Source organism: Piliocolobus tephrosceles, chromosome 9, assembly GCF_002776525.5.
Source record: "Piliocolobus tephrosceles isolate RC106 chromosome 9, ASM277652v3, whole genome shotgun sequence".
In the NCBI taxonomy this organism is placed as follows: domain Eukaryota; kingdom Metazoa; phylum Chordata; class Mammalia; order Primates; family Cercopithecidae; genus Piliocolobus; species Piliocolobus tephrosceles.
In genome coordinates this window covers 110383089-110402811 of record NC_045442.1, presented here as the reverse complement: position 1 = coordinate 110402811, position 19723 = coordinate 110383089, and the positions used below count along the sequence as shown (strand labels likewise).

The following is a 19723-nucleotide window of genomic DNA, read 5'->3' as shown; positions in this document are numbered from 1 at the left end:
TTTATACAGGGGAGATTAAAGGCAGCTAAGAAAGAGCCACACAATATTCAGAGATAAAGTAACCTAGAAACAAATAAGAAAATGGAACACAGGGAAACATAAAGATAGCAAAGACTGCCAATTTCAGTTAACCTACCTACATTAAGCGATATTAAACTTGGTGCTCAAATGCAAGACTCACAAATTTCATACCCCTAATAATTTTCAGGATCTATAATTTTCAGGATTATAATTTCCCAGCATCTCTAGCTGGAAGATTCTGGGGTCTTTCCAGTCTAGACACTTTCTCACCTGTTTCCTCTCATAACAGACACAATCCAGCCACTGTCAAAAAATATCTGCTTGGGTTTTAGCCAATATTGTTCAGTGGGTTTAGATTAAAGTAATATGGAAAACTGGACTTGCCAAAGTACTACTTTTTGGATCAATCCAAGTTTCTTATAGAAAAAGATCCTTGAGTAATATGGAAAACCTAGTGAGGTAAGGGAAAAAGTTCATGAAGTTGCAGTCTTATAAATGAATAATAAATTCACCAGACCTCAGAACACTTAACAGCCTCCCTTCTTCAAGAGTTGGTCCCTAACAGTAATATTATGAAGTCTATATTTTTTACAGCTATCCAAACATTTAATATGCCTCATCCTGGCTAAGAGAACTACTTATAAGACTGCTATGGCTGCTAACATCAAGACATTGCAAACAGTTCTTTTTAAATAGAAAGATGTTGTCTAAGTCACATGCTTTTAAAAACCAGCATTGTCAAAATAATAGTCTTAATCTAAACGGCACTTTTTATACTGCTGTCTATATAACATACTATATATGATAAATATAGATTAATACATACCTGTGTTATAAGGGTTTTTTGCATAATTAAGAATGGATCTGCAAACGACCTCTGGTATTGAATAAAATGTATATTCCTGCTAATGATAAAGGTTGGTAAAATGATCAGTTCTTTTTTAATTAAATATGAATACTGACTAAATTTGAATAAAAATTAAAAAGCTTACCTTTGATCAGCTGCAATCCTTATGTTAGCTGTCATGTGGATGTCTTAGGTAGAAATATTTAGTTCTTTTTGAAATAAAATTCAGTGATCATTGAAGATGTATGATATAACTGTTTCTGGCAGAATTATTTTTTAAAGAAACATTTTCCAAAAATAATCCAAAGAAAGAACTGTTGTTAAATGTAACTGCCAGTGAAATAGATCATTGATTTGCATTTTTAAAAGCAAACATAGGCTTTTGATTTAAGGAAAGAATAAAGAGGAAGAAAAATAAGGACAGTGATCTTCAGTATTCATGACTGATGGATTGCTGGGACTGGGTAGAAAAACTAAGGGATAAATGTCATGAAGTCTTAAAATTCAACTCTTTTTCTTCAAAGGAAATCGCTAGTAATATAAAATGTCCATTTAAAGAGCAAAAAACAATGTGTGTTTTGCACCCTCCCATTTCCTAATAAATTGTTTAACATGAAATAATTCAGTTTTTGAACTTCAGACATATAAAAAGATTTTTTCTCAAATTATATGTAATTCTATCTGCAAATTGTATATGTAGGTGTGTATATATATGTGTGTGTATATATACACACATATAATTTATACAAACACATATATAATATATACACATACATATACACACACATACATGTATACATACATCTCATGATGATGACCAAATATCAGTGAGTTTAAAACCATCTGCTAATTAAACATGTCCTGGAAATTAGGGCTACATCAGTTATAACACCTAGATATACAAATTTTAGTGACTTTATAAGTGATGCACAAAACACAGTTCTCATGAAAAATGGTATGAGTGTTGCCTGTTTGCTCATACTTTTATGTCTCCCACACATTTGTTAATTTTCATTCATATTTCCTCTTGGATATCTAACATTGAATTAATTTTTGTGAAAAAAATAAATCCTGACACACTTCATATAATATTTTGGAAGAAACATAATCACAGGTGTGAATTACAAAAACTAAAAAGAGCTGTTTGTCCACCTTTAAGAAGTACTAAATTAATACCTCCCTAATATGTTTTGAACTTCTGCTAGTCTCCAGTTTCTCTTTCGAGGAAACTATGTTAATAAACAAGGCACAGCTTCAAGTCCAAAGCAACTACATATATAGATGTCTGTTTCAAAAGTAAGATGTAATACCTGATTTCAACAAATATCTAATTCAAAAGTATGAAATCTTATAAACACATAGTCAGCAAATAGGAGATTTTTTTAAGACTCCTAATCTTATGTGTATATTTTATATGCTTACCCACAGTCAAAACTTAACTTTCAAGTTTCTTATTTTAATTATAAAAGGTCTACTTTGGAAAAATTTGAAAGCTGAGAACCATTCAAAATGGAATAAGGAGATCTTCTATTAGGTAACTAAGCACTGAGCCCTAGATAACTGTGATGGAACCAGAGGGCAGGGTTTACCAGAGGACATTGGCATCGTCTATGCGTGCACTGAGTACTGCTTGCACCCCACAGCAACACAAATGCTTCCAAGTCACCCAGCCTTCCTTTCTCATCCAGAAATGCATGTCAAAGCCATCATGCTACTGAATAAACAGGCACCTACATTACTGATTTGTTCCTGAGTCCTCTTCAGTCTCTGTAGCTCAGGAGTGTCCGTGACGATGCTGAAGCCTCTCCCTTTGCTTTCTTCAAAATCTCTTTTGTACTTGACCTAACAAGAAGAGGGGAAAGAAAAGTGAACAGAGGGATCACAAATCTCACTCAGGATAGGCCCGGCCAACGAAGCTGCTGGAATTGGAAACAATCTAAAAACACAGTTCTCGGCCGGAGGTGCAGTTAAGAGCCATCAGGAAACAGCCAGGCTACCTGGTTTGTGTCCCAGAAACTCCACTTACTATTTGTGTGACTTTAAGCAAGTTCTTTAACCACTCTGTGGCTCAGTGGTGTCATCTGTACAGCAGCAATAACAACAATGGCTATTGAACAGGTTGTAGGGATGGGATCGGACTACTTGATGCATGAATCTGGCTGACAGAAACAAGTACTCCGTAACAGCAATTATGATTATCGTCATTAATACCATCACCACTATGAAAGGAAAGAAAATGTGGAGAAAGAAAGCTGGATCTTCTTCTCCTCCTGTGCCCACCTGTCAGTGAAAAAGCCTCATTTTGAGCCTAAACTGCCCTATGGAGGAGGGAGACGAAGAACTGACAGCTAGCCCTGTCCAAGAAGTTTTTATTCAACTTCAGAAGGCAAACATATGGATACGATTACACAATGCTGTATTGCCAAATGGCAAGTATATAAATGCTTATGAAAATATTTATAAAATAGGCCACACCTAGAGATTAAAAAGCTGCTCACACATGCCCATGGCATACTGTGTGCTGAAGTAGTGAAGATTTTTTTCAGTATTTAAATATACTTCTTTTCTAATTACAACCCAATGGAGCTGAATTTTACTGTTTCCCTGGGGGCCTGGAACAGCTAATGCTTCATCTTACAGAACCCCATCTCCTGTTATTAGCGTAATGACAATAACTGTCACACCAGTTAAAGATTCGGCTTGTTAATGACTGAGATGGTTACATCACTTTGACTGTTCTTTTTTTAAGCCTAAATATCAAGAAATATGGAAACATATTTTGATAACCCATAGAATCCCCATTTTATATTCAAACTTACAAGCTTCCAATTAACACTTAAATTGATCATTAAAATTAATTAAGTTAATTTGGGGTTGCCTATTCGATATGATTCTGTTAGTGCAGTCTTCTGCAGAAGGTGGAAAAGTTCACTTTGTTGAACATGGAATGGCTGTTTCTGTTGAGTCATGGCTATATTTAAATACCCAATTCTATCAAGCATTATTATCCTCAAGGATACTGCAAGATTTCTTTTACCAGACAAACTTGAAAGAAGAACACATACACACACAGACACACACACACACACACACACACACACACACAGGAAAATCTAGATACTCTCATCACTTTTAGCTTAAGAATACCTAATTCTTCTCTCTCTACTTTCGATTTGTAAAAGCACTAAACCCCTTACTTTATTCCCATCAGTAAAAGGTCAAATAAACTGCAATATTTTTCTTCCACATAAAATGCTGAGAGATTAGCCTTCTCACCCTCCATCTCCCAGCATGGGTAAAGATCCACATGCTGGCACATTCTCGGTGTTTTATGCCTAACTAAGCAGGCAAGCTATTTAACTTTGCTGGCAGTAAGCACTAGAGCTCAGAGTAGTAAAATAATAAAAGTTAAAAGGACGACAAGGTTGGAATAGCAACAGGCATGAAGATACAGGAAGAAATGCCTGTGAGACAAGTTCTAGCATTTCTAACACCAGTCTCAGAGAAAGCACAACTACGTATTATTTTTGTTATTGGTTTGTATTTTTTAATAGAAATTTCCAAAGACAGAGGTGAAAAGAAAAACCAATAAATTCTAGAATCATAGGTATTTTTGGTTTTGTTTTTATTTTTGTTTTGGTAGTGATAGGTTCTCGCTATGCTGCCTAGGATGGTCTTGAACTCCTGGCCTCAAGTAATCCTCCTACCTCAGCCTCCCAAAGTGCTGGGATTACAGACATCAGCCACTACCACACCCAGCCTAGGATCACAGGTTTTGAGCTGATGACAGTTCAAAAATCCTTTCTACATTCACAAGACACAAAAGAATCATCTGACTTTGGCTTGCCTGGTTGGGTGACTAGCTTTGAGCAGTACACAATCACCTCTATAAAAGGCCCATAGACTGTTGCAGGATTCCTATTTCTTTTGGATGGTGTGAAACACAGCCAAGCCTCTTACCCTCTCAGCACCAGTTCGAGCACCAGCCCACCAGTATTTCTTTACTACACATAGGGAAACTCCAAGCCACTCGTCAGCTCTCTCTTCCACACTCCCGCCCACTTTCATCCTATCTACCTAGGTCTAATTTTAAATGCTGTATTAGATGGTGTGTCAGTCATGCGTAGTCTGATTCTGGGAGGCAAGTGGATATAAAAAGAGAACAGAGGACAGCGAGAAATAGCAGGATGCCTCTCTCCAATCTCATGTGGCCCCTTTGCCCTCACGTGACCTCATCCAGCCAAAGAGGACACCAGATCCACAGACCCTGCAATTGATCTGGGAGGGCCACATAATCTAGCAAGCATCCAGGAGCCTCAGCTCTGGGACTCTGGCAGGAACTCTTGGGAAAGGAGTTGTGCCATTTATTTGTGATGCTATAAAGGAATACCTAAGACTGGGTAATTTACAAAGAAAAGAGGTTTATTTGGCTTGTGGTTCTGCAGGCTGTACAGGAAGCATGGTGTAAGCATCTGCTTCTGGTCAGAGCCTCAAGAAGCTTCCATCATGATGGAAGGTGAAGGGGAGCCAGCGTGTCACACGGTGAGAGAGGGAGCAAGGGCAGGGGAATGTGTCAGGCTCTTTAAACAACCAGCTCTCACGTGAACTCACTGTTGTGGGGAGGGCACCAAGTCATTCATGAGTGATCCACCCCCATGACCCAAACACCTCCCACTACTCCATACCTTCAATGCCCGGGCTCACATTTCAACATGAGATTTAAGGGGGACAAACATCCAAACCATATCAGGGGTGCTCTGTTGCTATGGTCTGGCTAGTTTAATTGGCTGTAAAAGTGGAGTTGCAGACTACCATGTGGCCACCGTCCAATAATGAAGTCAACACAGAGGCAAGCAAAACAGTGATTGAGATAGAGTCCTGATATCGCCATTTGAGCACCTGAATTTAACTCTTCCAAAAGCCAGAAACACCAGGTTTGCCAGTTACGTGAGCTAATCAATCTCTCACTTTTACAATCAAAAGAATTCCGATGAACATAACCAGCCCCCATGTCCATGTGTTGTACACACGTATGAAAAGGCTCCCAGTAAAAGAAATAGGTAAATTTCTCCTTATTGACTTCTATGCCCTGATCTTTCCTATGAGTGTTACAAGATGTAATAGTTTAGATAAACAGCAGATTCTGTCAAGGAAAGAGCATTGCTTTCATGGACAATCCTTTGCTCATTCAGCAAATCTTTACTGAGCACCTATTATATGCCAAGAGCTGTTCCAGGTATAGAAACAATGCAACAAAGAGAAGTCAATGGTCCCTGCCCTTGTGGGGCTTATGATAATTACAATGCAAGAAATGAAAAAGACACAATATCTATGTAGGTCATAAATGGTATGTTAGTGGGAAGTGCTGAGAGAGAAAAATAGCGAGACAAGGGAACGTGAAGTACCAGACAGTCTGCCCTTCTAGACAGGGTGGTCAGGGAAGTCCCCGGTAACAAGGTGGCATTTCAGTAAGGCCTCAAAGCGGGAGGAAGAAAGCCACGCAGACTTCTTCCGGGAGACCTATGCAGGCAGAGGGAACAGACGGAGCAAAGTCCTAACGCCCTTTAGAAAGGTCAAGGAAGGCCACTTTGTCTGTGTCTTAGTGGGAGGGAAGAGGAAGAGGACGCAGGGAGTGGTCACATGGAGCTTTGTAGGCCCTGAGGATGTTGGCTTTTCTTCCCTGTGAGGCATGGGGCCCGTGGAGGTTTGTATGCGGACAGCGGCATGCCCTGACTTACGTTTTAAAAGGCTTTTTCTAGCTGCTGTCCTGCAAACTCCTTGCAAGTACGCAGGATGGAAGCGAGAAGCCCAGGTAGGGGTAGGCATTGTCGGTCCCCTACCCCAGTCAGCCACCGTCAGAGAACTGTCCCAGGACCACAAAAGAAAGCAAAGCCTCAGGGCCCAGCCTCAGGGCCCTGGCGTCACCGAAAGACCCCACCAGGCATGCTACACACTCTTGTCAGAATGGAGCAGGAAGGACAAAGAGGAGAGAGGACAGAAGAGGAGAGAGGACAGAATTAAGTTACCAACCTGAGCTTAGAAAGAGAATGTGCCATAACCGGGAAGTAACACAGTCTTATCTCCCTAATGTCTTAGCCCTTCAAGACTGAAGAAACGCACTTTGAAGATGCACTCAAAGTCAAATCTGAGAAATTCACTCAATAGGCAACTTGCTTTGCCATATTTGCCTTCAGAAGTAACTTAAAAATGTCTTATTTCAAATATTGAATACTATATATTATGGACATTCTATGTATGTCTTGACATTCTACGTGTCTGTGTGTATATGTTGCATGTATGCTCAGAAACATGATATGCATGTGTACCTATATAACTTCCTGCAGCACAGATTAGAACGCTAAAGCAAGAATCAAGAAACCTGAATTTAAACCCTGATTCTTTTCTGTGATCTTAATTTGCTCTATATGTCTAACAATCCCGATCCTCAGTTAGAAAAGAAAACAAGAGGCCAGGCACAGGGGCTCACGCCTGTAATCCCAGCACTTCGGGAGGCCGAGGAGGGCAGATCACGAGGTCAGGAGATCGAGACCATCCTGGCTAACACGGTAAAACCTGTCTCTACTAAAAATACAAAAAATTAGCCGGGCATGGTGACAGGCACCTGTAGTCCCAGCTACTCAGGAGGCTGAGGCAGGAGAATGGTGTGAACCTGGGAGGTGGAGCTTGCAGTAAGCTGAGATTGTGCCACAGAACTCCAGTCTGGGCAACAGAGTGACACTCTGTCTCCAAAAAAAAAAAAGAAAAGAAAAGAAAAGAAAGAAAGAAAACAAGAAAATATGCAATATGCTACATATTAAATGAATGTATGAATGTTTGCAAGGTTAAAATAAATAGCATGTGAAAATATCAAGCAAGGATATGAGCCTTCAGCAAATATTGTTTCATTATTTTCACTAAATTTTAAAAATGGCCTTTGCTGCTGAAGTATGTACATTTCTGCCACAGTGTGCACCCTTAGTGATAGTTTGTGTTTGAAGTCATCAGCAAGTAGCCCTCCCAAGTTCATACAGGGTGACAGCCTGGACACCAGAGCAGTTCTGGCCCAGCTTAAGGAAAAGGCTCACAGTGACTAAAAAAGGAAGACTTTTGAAAAAACAAAATAACGGGCACAGTGGCAAATGGAATTATTTACTAACACTGAGAAGTTCTCCTCCCCAAATGCGCAAACAGCGCAATTATTACTATTATAAAACATCAATAAATGGAGACAATGGAATTCACTAAAAAGAAAGGCCACTGTTAGGCAGAAAGCCACGCAGATGAAGGAAGCCAATTGGGACCAGAGACTGTTAAATTGTTGAATGACAAACTAAAAGGAGATTAAGTAACACTTGGCAATGAAGTCGAGGATGGGCACATCCTAGAGCTCACCAGCTCTACGCCAGATCATGCTTCTCTCCAAAGAGAGAGCATCTGGAGACCTGGACCGACATGTTCTTGACAACATTGTTTCTATTTTCAAAGAAAAAAAAAAAAAGGAAACAACCTAAATCTCCATACACAGGAGAATGAAAAAATCCCATGTAATATTATCTAAGAGCTAAAATAAGTGAATCATGGATCCATGGGGATGACTCTCATAAACATTATGTTGAGGGGAAGAAAAAGCAAGAAATGCAGACACAGCGACACCACCCTGGCCAACACGGTGAAACCCCATCTCTACTAAAAATACAAAAAAAATAGGCGGGCGTGGTGGCAGGCGCCTGTAGTCCCAGCTTCTAGGGAGGCTGAGGCAGGACAATGGTGTGAACCCAGGAGGCAGAGCCTGCAGTGAGTAGAGATCGTGCCACTGCACTCCAGCCTGGGCGACAGAGCGAGACTCCATCTCAAAAAAAAAAAAAGAAAAGAAAAGAAATGCAGGCAAGGTGGCTCACGCCTGTAATCCCAGCACTTTGGGAGGCTGGGGCAGGTGGATCACGTGAGGTCAGGAGTTTGAGACCAGCCTGGCCAACACCGCCAAAGCCTAGCTCTACTAAAAATACAAAAATTAGCCAGGTATGATGGTGTGCACCTGTAGTCCCAGCTACTCAGGAGGCTGAGGCAGGAGAATCACTTGAACCTGGGAGGTGGAGGTTGCAGTGAGCCGATACCACACCACTGTACTTCAGCCTAGGTGACAGAGCGAGACTCCATCTCAAAAATAAAAGGGCATACTGGTGAATGTATGGTGGGAGGGGGCTTGATAACACAACATTCAGGGGAGTGGTGACAAAATCTGCTCGTGGAAAAATGTACAGGGAGCTTCCCTGTTAATGGTGATGTTCTAGTTCTTACATTGGAAGGTGAATTCACATGTTATCTTTTTATTATCGCCCTATAAAACCTGCATGTACACATTATGCATAATCTTTTGTGTTGATCAACTATCTCACGATAAAAATATTTTCAAAGAAAGCAGGGACAAAGTTTTAAAAGTCCTGATGCAGAAACTGAGGAACCCAGAGGTTAAACAAAAAACTTGAGTGGGAAAAGAGAAAATGAATATTATAACCAGGAATTCAGTTGATATTTTCAGTCAGCCAAAGACTTGGGTTTCTCATAAATGGCAGGTGAGCTAGTCAGTGGGTATCCACCATTTGCGGAAAGTTAAATCAGCCACTCTGAGTTTCTTCATCTTAGTGAGGCTGTTTAATTGTATCAGCAAACACAGACTTGAAGAAAAAAGGTAGGCAAAATTGCATTGAGAGAGTGTAAAAGGGTGGTGTTAAAGGGATTCCAAATATGGATTAGGGCCAGGCACAGTGGCTCATGCCTGTAATTGCAGGACTTTGGGAGGCTGAGGCAAGAGGGCTGCTTGAGGCATGGAGTTTGAGACTAGCCTAGGCAACACAGCAAGGCCCCATCTCTTAAAAAAAAAAAAAAAAAAAAAATTAAAAGCAGCCAGGCATAGCTGTGCATACCTGTAGTCCCAGCTAGTGGGGAAGCTGAGACAGGAGGAATGCCTCAGCCCAAGAGTTCAAGGCTGCAGTGAGCTATGTTCACACCACTACACTCAAGCCTGGGCAACAGAGCAAGACCCCATCTCTAAAATAATGAAATAAATACACAAATATGGAGGAGGGAAGAATCATAGAAGTTCAAGGGGATGCATCGCATGTATCACAATAGACAAGAGCAGTGAGAACTATGCAGGGACGGAAGTATATATAGAAGAAGAACAGTATTTGCTTCAACGCAGCTTGTCAGAATATATTTAACAGAAGCCTAAAATCTCAGGCGCATGTATTACTGATTCACGTTATTCTGCTCTTTATTTCATACATTTCTGATACAATGAAATCCATGACCAATTTCATTACCTTTCATGACATGATAGATACTCCACATTTCTTTAAAGGGAGATGGTGAGGGTCGCAGTATTTTAAAACTACATGCAAAATTCTTAATTTGATCTGCAAAATTTAGTGCTCAATTATGTATAGTTCTTGTATAGATCATCTTGTATCTTTCCGTAGATTTTAAGGTACTAGAAAACGTAGACTACATGTTTCTTTCTCTCTCACTGCATTTGCTTGGTGCTAAGCATAGATTAAAAGCTTAACAACCATTTCATGATTGATTACTATCTAGTTTTGTATGTTTAAGGTCTAAAATGCAGAAAATTGGTTAATCTCACAATGTTAGATGGGAATTAAACATTACACTACAAAGGAAAATCTTATTAAGAGTTTTTTTTTTAAGGTGAAGTTAATTTTAGTAATGTTAAGTCAAAGAAATGAGCTCAAAAGTAAATTTGCTTTTTTATAAATTAATCTCATAATTTGTAAATCTATGGTTAATTAAATAAAATTAAAATCATAATTACCTTTTTAAACATAATTAAAAAGCATTAAAAATCATGTCCACAGATTTCTAAGCTTTCAATTAAACTTCCACTGCATTCCCAGAGGCTCTTAGAGATAGTCACTATTTTGTCACTTTTCCATGTATATTCACAATCCAACTTTACCAAATTTTGGGTTCTTTTACTTAAAAAAAAAAAAATGAAAATTTTTTTTTATTCTAAACAAAAATGCTAAATACATCGAAAAGCACTTTTTTCTTTTCTTTTCTTTTCTTTTTTTTTTTTTTTTTTTTTTTTTTTGAGAGAGTCTCTCTCTGTCGCCCAGGTTGGAGTGCAGTGGTGCAATCTTGATTCACTGCAACCTCTGTCTCCCAGATTCAAGCAATTCTTGTGCCTCAGCCTCCTGAGTAGCTGGGATTACAGGCATACACCACTACACGGAGCTAATTTTTGAATTTTTAGTAGGGACAGGGTTTTGCCATGTCGTCAGGCTGGTCTCAAACTCCTCACTTCAAGTGATCTGTCCGTCTTGGCTTCCCAAAGTGCTGAGATTCCAGGTGTGAGCCACTGTGCCTGGCCCCAAAAAGCAATTTGGGGCAATTTCAATTTCTCAATCAGTTAAGATAATGCAAAATTACTCCTGAGACACTCAAATGTAGCTTAGTGGTTAAAAATATAGCCTCAGAAATTATACAAACTTGTCTTGGGCCCTGGCTCCACCATATTAGCTGTGTGATCTTAGGCAAGTTACTTAGTATCTCTGAGCTTCAGTTTCCTCATATATACAAAACATACATAATTTTAGTATAATATTGAGAGCACTTTTGTGAGAACTAAATGAGATAATACTAGTGCCTGACATCTAGTAAGTGGCTCCTGTGTTCCAAGCATACTACTGAGTGCTTTACATATTATGTGAGCAGAGCGAGGATGGGAAGCCCAGCGGATAACCTATAAGAAGTGCTCAGCACTCCTTACTGTACACACATGTTGACTCACTCACTCATCGTAACTCAACGTCCTACCCCATGGCCAGGGACTGTGCCATCTGCATTTAGGAGCTCATTCACTCCTTTTTGGATCAAAAAAAGAATATAAATAGGCTGGGCACAGTGGCTCACATCTGTAATCCCAGCACTTTGGGAGGCTAAGGCAAGAAGATCACTTGAGCCAAGGAGTTCAAGACCAGCCTGAGTAACATAGCGAGACTTTGGCTCTGCCCCGCCCCCACAAAAAAATTAGCTGGACATGGTGGCACATGCATGTGGTCCCAGCTACTCAGGAGGCTGAGGTGTGAGGATTGCTTGAGCCTGTGAGGTGAAAGCTGCAGTGAGTTGTGATCATGCCACTGCACTCTAGCCTGGGCAACAGAACGAGACCTCGTCTTAAAAAAAAAAATGTAATAGAATATTAATAAATAAAGGCAACAACAATTACAAGGTACATATATCATCTTCAGTTAAATCTTAGCAGGCATGCATGTTAAGGTCCATTTTACAGATGAAGGAAGTTTGCGGAAGTCATAGAGCTGATAGGAGGCGGAAGTCTCTCTGACCTCCACCTGCCCAGCATCTCCCCAGATGTTATCTTTCAATTCATCTGACACTGAAAAAAATACCAAAGTGAAAAATATCAAAGCAAACACAAGTAAGACATAAACAACATTTTGTAAATAAGCAGAAGTGAAAGTAGAACCAACTGAATATTTCTTAGTATAGGACGCCAAAAGATTTGCATAACCTAAAATTAGTTAATTTATTATCTGTAATGGATCCTATAGTGCCACAAAAGAGACAGAAATAATCTCCCAAAGTAAAGTTTAACACAACCTACATTTCAATAAAAGTGTTTTCAGGTCTTTCTGTTGAAGTCAAAAATTGCTTAAATTTGCTTTTAGGAAAGATCGGATTAGCAGGGAAATACCATTGCCAAAATGGTAGCACTGGCAAAAATACTAATTCAAGGCGAAAACTGTATCTACACTAATAAAGAAAATTGAAGCCTAAAATGTATACACATAGTCCATATTTTCACTAGGAATTTCACAAACAGCATTTTAATAATTTGGACAATTGATAAATTTTGCTTCTGAACACATGTTCTCTTAATCCTTTAGAGACAGTCTCATCTTTATATGATTATAACTTTCAAAGATAAATAGCTTAATTCACACATAGAATAGAATATTATTGAAATTATTTTGAACCAGAAGGTACCACACAAGGTTAAAATAAGGAGAGAATAAGAAACCACAACAGGGAATGGATTGTCCTGTGTACATATCCTGAATTATAAAGTATTAGGAAATAAGTAATTTCCAGTTAGAAAATAACTAATTAGGAAATGGGTCATTCAGAAAAGAAAAGCTACATCCTAACTAGCTTGAAGAAAAGAAACAGGATAAACCAAGAATCAAGCAAATATAAACAAAGTAAACTAACACAAAACAGTCATGAAAGTGAACATAACCTGTCCTAAAGCTCAAAGTCTCGTCACAGCTGATAAAAATTACAGATTGTTCCTCAATGTTTCTAGATACGCAGATTGATAATGTCATTAAAATTGTTCCTAACCTTCCCGTACCTGCAACGGCATTATTCATCAAATACCGACTGTTTTTCTATAACAAAATACACTTCTTCCACTCTACAAAACTGAAAAAAGAAAAAGAAAACCTGTAAACAGCAAAAGAGAAAAAGAAATACAAATTTAAAAATCAATGTAGGCCAGGCGCAGTGGCTCACGCCTGTAATCCCAGCACTTTGGGAGGCCAACATGGGCGGATCACGAGGTCAGGAGATCAAGACCATCCTGGCCAACATGGTGAAACCCCGTCTCTACTAAAAATACAAAAAAAAAAAAAAAAAAAAAAAATTAGCTGGGCATGGCGGTGCGCACCTGTAGTCTCAGCTACTTGGGAGGCTGAGGCAGCAGAATTGCTTGAACCCAAGAGGCAGAGGCTGCAGTGAGCCGAGATCATGACCCTGCACTCCAGCCTGGAGACAGAGTGAGACTCCGTCTCAAAAAATAAAATTAAAATAAAAATAAATGTAAATGCACTATACTTAGTGTGTACACATATGACACAAAGGGATGACAGCATGGATCTCAACAAGTCGTTTTAATCAAAGCATGTAAAACATTATTTCCTTAATGCAGAATTTCATTTAAAATATAAATCTCCTAGAAATTTTTATAGGTTATTAAAAAAATCTATGTTACAACTAGAAATAGAGCACTAATTCACATCTTCCATAAGAAAGAAACTATTAAAAATAAATATATTAGAAGTGTTGAAGAGTTACGTGAAGAATTACGGCTTCTTAGCTAACAGTAAGAGCTCCACATTAATTACAGTGTCAGTTGTAAGAAATGCTGGAATGTTGCCTCCCTGCTATGTAATAGCAGCTATGATTTATTGAAGACCTACAAGGTATCAGACATTGTTCTAGGCACATAACAGACTATCCTGATTAATCTTCAAAATCACTCTGTAAAAAAGATATTTTACTTTTTTTTTTTTTTTTTAAGAGCGAGAGACAGAGTTTTGCTCTGTCACCCAGGATGGAGTGCAGTGGCCTGATCACGGCTCACTGCAGCCTCCATCTCCTAAGCTCAAGCAATCCTCCCACCTCAGTCCCCAGAGTAGGGCTAGGACTTTGGGCGTGAGCAACCACGTCCAGCTAATTTTTTCTTTCAATTTTGTAGAGACAAGGTCACACTATATTTCCCAGGCTGGTCTCAAATTCCAGGTTTCAAGCTGTCCTCCTGCATCTGCTTCCCAATGTGCTGGGATCACAGGCATAAGCCATTGCTCTCAGTCTACCATTTTTTTACATATGAGAAATGTATAGGAAACCTATCATTTGATCTACCCAAATCCTTCCTCCTTCTAGTAACTGTCCTGAGCCTCTTTCTCTTCATGTAGACTTTCTCAAGAGGTGCGATTTTTTAATTTAACCTCCTTCTTTAAGCACCGTGGATTGGCCTCATTTAGCCTAAGCCAGTTCGAGTCAAGATGTTTGATTTAGGAACTAGAACCCAAAGTCTAGAGTAAATCTTTCTCTCTGGTGACTAAAACTCTAAGACATCAAACTTTAGAACTATCAACAGTCATGTCTGCCATCACAGATGTGGAGGAACAGATGCAGTTCATCTGCCAAAAAGAGTCCTGTTCTGATGGCATTTGACTCCTGACCTCCCACTGTTCGTGAAGCCCAAGCAGGCACACTTCTGCCCTTGGATTTTGTACCCCAATATCCTCAAAACTCATTTTGTTTGAGTTAAATGAGCATTGGGTACTTTTATCACTTGTGACCAAGAATTCTAACTAATACGAGAAACTGAGGCTTAGTGGTTTAGTGGTTACAACCCAGGACTAGCATTGCCATCTGTGAATAGTAGAGTCAGGATTCAAACCCAGATCTGCTGTCCCCAAAGTCTTTGCTCTTTCCACCCTATCATGCTACAAAATGGAAATTCAAATATTTTATAAACTTCAGACCATCACTTAGATTTTTTCTTTTTCTTTCTTTTTTTTCTTTTAGACAGGGTCTGACTCTGTTGCCCAGGCTGGAATACAGTGGTGCAGTCTTGGCTCACTGCAGCCTCCACCTCTTGGGCTCAAGCGATCCTCCCATCTCAGCCTTTCGAGTAGCTGGGACCACAGGCACGCACCACCACACCCTGCTAATTTTTGTATTTTGTGTAAAGATGGGGTTTTACCATGTTGCTTCTTGAACTCCTGAGGTGGGCAAGGAATCCATCCACCTCAGCCTCACAAAGTGCTGGAACTACAAGCATGAGCCACTGCGCCCAGCCTTGAAATGTAATTTAAATAAAAATATATCATTATTTTTAAAAGACTAGATACTAAACAACAATGTAAACAAGATCTTAAATAATTTTTAAATTGTTTTTACATGTTACATAAATTAGCCAATATCAGACCTTTAATGGTTACACATACTACTAATTAGATGTTTAGCAGGTGTCTATCAAATGAGTGAGTAAATAACTAAGATAACTACTTAAAATGACTTGTAAAATAATTGCAGTCTTAAAGCACCAACTTAGAAAAGTGTGCAGGTTAATTCGATAGTTTGACTTTTAAAAATTAACGTGAATTTTCAACAGGAAAAAATGGATACTAAATAATTCAAGAAAAATCCAAACTTTGTTAACATTATGACTAGAAAAACAATTGCATCAGTTTGTGCTTTGGTTAATCTATTATCTGGATTGTATTTCTATGAAGTTTCAAGTTTCATGATTCAATATAATTTCGTGGTGTCACAGGTACAATTATATTTGTCCCTTGCTGACTCCAAATGGTCCCCTCAGCCTGAAGACACTAACGGGCTCCAAGCAAGTTCATTTCTGGGTCCGTTTCCCAAAATGACATAGGACCTTTCTTTTTTCTCTACAATAAATACCTCAAGAGCCCATCATATTGTTTCCTTTGTAATGTGGAAGTAAAGAACTGGATTTTATAATTACAAAGAGAAAGAATTAAAAATAAGATCTTAAAAGTACTAGAAGTGGGAAAGGGGGGCCAGTTTGAGGTTGACATGGAGAGGTGTTTCTGCTTCTCTTAAGAATCATAATTTTGGAATGTCATTCTGCCTGGGCCCATGAATGGCTCACTCCTACATTTCATAGTTCATGAGAGTACAGCTATTTGAGAAATAGCAATAAGTTGGCATTGCCAATGAGCCAGGTGGTTCCACTGTTTGGAAACCATCTGGTCTGAGTTTTCTCTTTGTCAGCACCATCAATACATCAGTAGCAAGAGCTATTATAGGGGTTGTGTATGTTTCGTTTCTTTAAATAAACTCAAACAAAACTACCCTGAATATAAATTTGTTATTTCTTTGAATTGTTCTTTCAGAGTATAATGAAACCCATGTCAAGATGACTTACGCCTGAATACCTACAGTCATTACATAACTTTACAAAACAAGGTGGCAAAAGACTGGAAGCCTGCTTCCAACTCCAGCGTCTCTTGGTCACATTAACCATTCTTGAGGTAACTACCGTCCAGCCTAGCACTAGCAAAATGAGGAATTTTCTGCTGAGGTAGCGGCCAAAGGAAATCTATGTGTTCATATAGACATATATGTGGGCTATAAAGAGATTTAGATAGAGGTGTTATTTAATCAGTCAAGAAAAACAAAAAGAAGGGGCTCTGAGAAAATTAAACCTAATTAATCAGAGGCCCTACTGACCTCATCCAGTGGACAATATGACAAGCTAATGAGCAATACTCATCAAGTCACCGCCTGTATTGTGAAAAACATATGACAAAAATGTGCTTCAAAGTTTGGAGATTTCAGCCGGGCGTGGTGGCTCACACCTGTAATCCCAGCACTTTGGGAAGCCAAGGGAGGCAAATCACTTGAGGTCAGGAGTTCAAGACCAGCCTAGCCAACATGGTGAAACCCTGTCTCTACTAAAAATGCAAAAAAAATTAGCTGAGCGTGGTGGTGGGTGCCTGTAATCCCAGCTACTTGGGAGGCTGAGGCAGGAGAATTGCTTGAACCCAGGAGGCAGCAGTTGCAGTGGGCCAAGATCACACCACTGCATTCCAGCCTGAGCGACACGGTGAGACTCTGTCTCAAAAAAAAAAAAAAAAAGTTTGGAGATTTCTCAAAGAACTAAAAAATAGAATTACGATTCAACCCAGCAATCCCATACTAGGTACATACCCAAAAGAACATGTTCCACAAAAATTGTTCCACCAAAAAGACACCTGCACTTGTATGTTTATCAAAGCAGTTTTCACAATTGCAAAGACATGGAATCAACCCAGGTGTTCATCAATGGTGAATTGAAGAAAGAAAAGGTACTACATATACACCATGGAATACTATGCAGCCATAAAAAATAAGATCATGCCCTTTGCAGCCACATGGATGGAGCTAGAGGTCATTATCCTAAGCAAATTAATGCAGAAACAGAAAACCAAATACCACATGTTCTCACTTATAAATAGGAGCTAAACACTGAGTACACGGACACAAAGATAGGAACGACAGACACTGGGGACTTCAAAAGGGAGAAGGGAGGGAGGCAGGCAAGGGCTGAAAAACTACCTGTCAGATACTATGCTCACTACCCAGGGGACAGCAACATTAGAAAGCCAAACCTCAGCATCGCAAAATATACTCATGTAACAAACCTGCATATGTATTCCTGAATCTAAATTAAAAACAAAAACAAAAAAAAAAAAAAAACAGTGCTTCAGGTCCTTACCTGTACCTAAACAAAGGAACATAACTAACCAAAAATACTAGGCTTTCTGGAATACATATATGTGAAGAGACACTGGCATTAATAAACCTTGTCTTTTAAGCCCTTAGTTACAGCAAAAGATAAAGTTTCCAGTCCAGGTGTTTTTATCAGAACACCCAAAGTCAAATCTCCCTAAATGCCAGCATCTACCCTCCAAAGGCTGACCTCCATTTCACTGCCCTTTAGATAGAAGCCGGAAGTCACCATGTCACATTCACTTAAGAAGGGACAAATTAAAGAGGTTAAAGTATTGACCTAAAGTTAAAAGAGAAAGAAAGTGAGGCTGTAAGGGATTTTGCTTTCTTCTAGTGGCAGGTCATCTTCGTTCCCCCACTTCTTAACCAATGTTTGACTTGTCAAAATTGCTTTGCTTCATCTGCACCTGACATCTAAATCATTTGACAGGCACATAACCTTATCAAATTTCTAGTTATAGTACAAATAGAGGTAACAAACCATATCCACTGAAATTGATAACGGCTCACACAAAGAGCTGAAAGGCTGGGCTTGCAAGACAAGGGAGAGGCACCACAGACAGGGGAGCTGGCCTGTGAGCCCACAGGAGGAGGAGGAGGAGGAGGAGGAGCTGGCCAGATGAAAGGCTAATTCCACCAAATCCAATTGGTACTCAAATCCTTCTGCCAGAGATTGAATCAATTAAAAGGCCCAGCACCGGGGTGAAAAAAAAAAAAGTGAAATCAGTGGTGTTAGCTTGTTTCAACTAGCATTTAAACTTAAAAGGCGAATGTAACAAAAGCATCAGAATGGTACCTTTGAAAGTTGTCTGCCAACCACAGTTTGCCCTAATACGTTGCCAGGTTATGAAGTGCCACTTCCTAATTCAGTCTTGCAATGCAAGGAATACTAATATAGCCCCGGTTTTATATGTAACTCAAGCCTAATCTCCCTGCCCATCTCTAGGATTTGCTCGGAAACAAACAGGGAAAATAGGGTGTGCCATGAAAAGAATACAATATTTTAAGGGAATATATCACATTGAAAAATAATCTAAAAAGGTGGTATGAAACATACATCCTTTTAAAAATCTTTTTTGTTTGTTTGTTTGTTTAAATGCTCTAGGCTCCTAACACTCCAGGAAATACTGCAGAAGAAAATAAGGAAATAGACATGAAAAATAGATGTAGTCAGCTAGGCAATCCCCCAGGTAAAAGACAGACCCAAAATTCGATTCAAGTTTATCCAACCATAAATATTCCATCTTCCCCAACACTTCCCTGGTCTGAGACCTTTTATCCTAGTCCCAGGAAGGGCTCCTCTAAGACTGAATACTCTAATCAGGACACCAAATCTTTTTAGTTTTCTAAATGAAGACAGATCAATAATATCCCAAAGAATAGACAGCTTATTCAAGTAATATACAAGGCCACTTGTGAGTCTACCCTATTTATGACATTTCTCAGTAAAATTAACAAGAAAAGGTAAACCAAAAAATAACGAGATACTTGATGAAATCAAAAGTTTAGAAAGGGCTGGGTGCAGTGGCTCACATCTGTAATTCCAGTGCTTTGAGAGGCCAAGGTAGAAGGACTGGTTGAGGCCAGGAGTTCGAGACCAGCCTGGGCAACATAGCAAGACCTGGTCTCTACTAAAAATCAAAAAAAATTAGCCGGGCATGGTGGTGCATGCCTGTGGTCCCAGCTACTCAGGAGGCTGAGGTGGATTGCCTGTACTTAGGAGTTTGAGGCTGCAGTGAGCCATGATTGTGCCACTGAACTCCAGCCTGGCAGCCAGAG

At 39.4% G+C, this 19723-nt stretch overlaps 1 protein-coding gene across 1 annotated transcript in view; it reads right to left on the bottom strand.

Annotated features, from left to right (window-relative positions):
• Positions 1 to 19723, bottom strand: part of NEBL (nebulette) — a 384316-nt gene that overhangs the window by 170183 nt on the left and 194410 nt on the right. The window contains exon 4 of the mRNA XM_023223239.1: positions 2603 to 2710. Within this exon, the coding sequence (XP_023079007.1) occupies positions 2603 to 2710 (108 nt within the window). The remainder of the gene's footprint in view (positions 1 to 2602; positions 2711 to 19723) is intronic.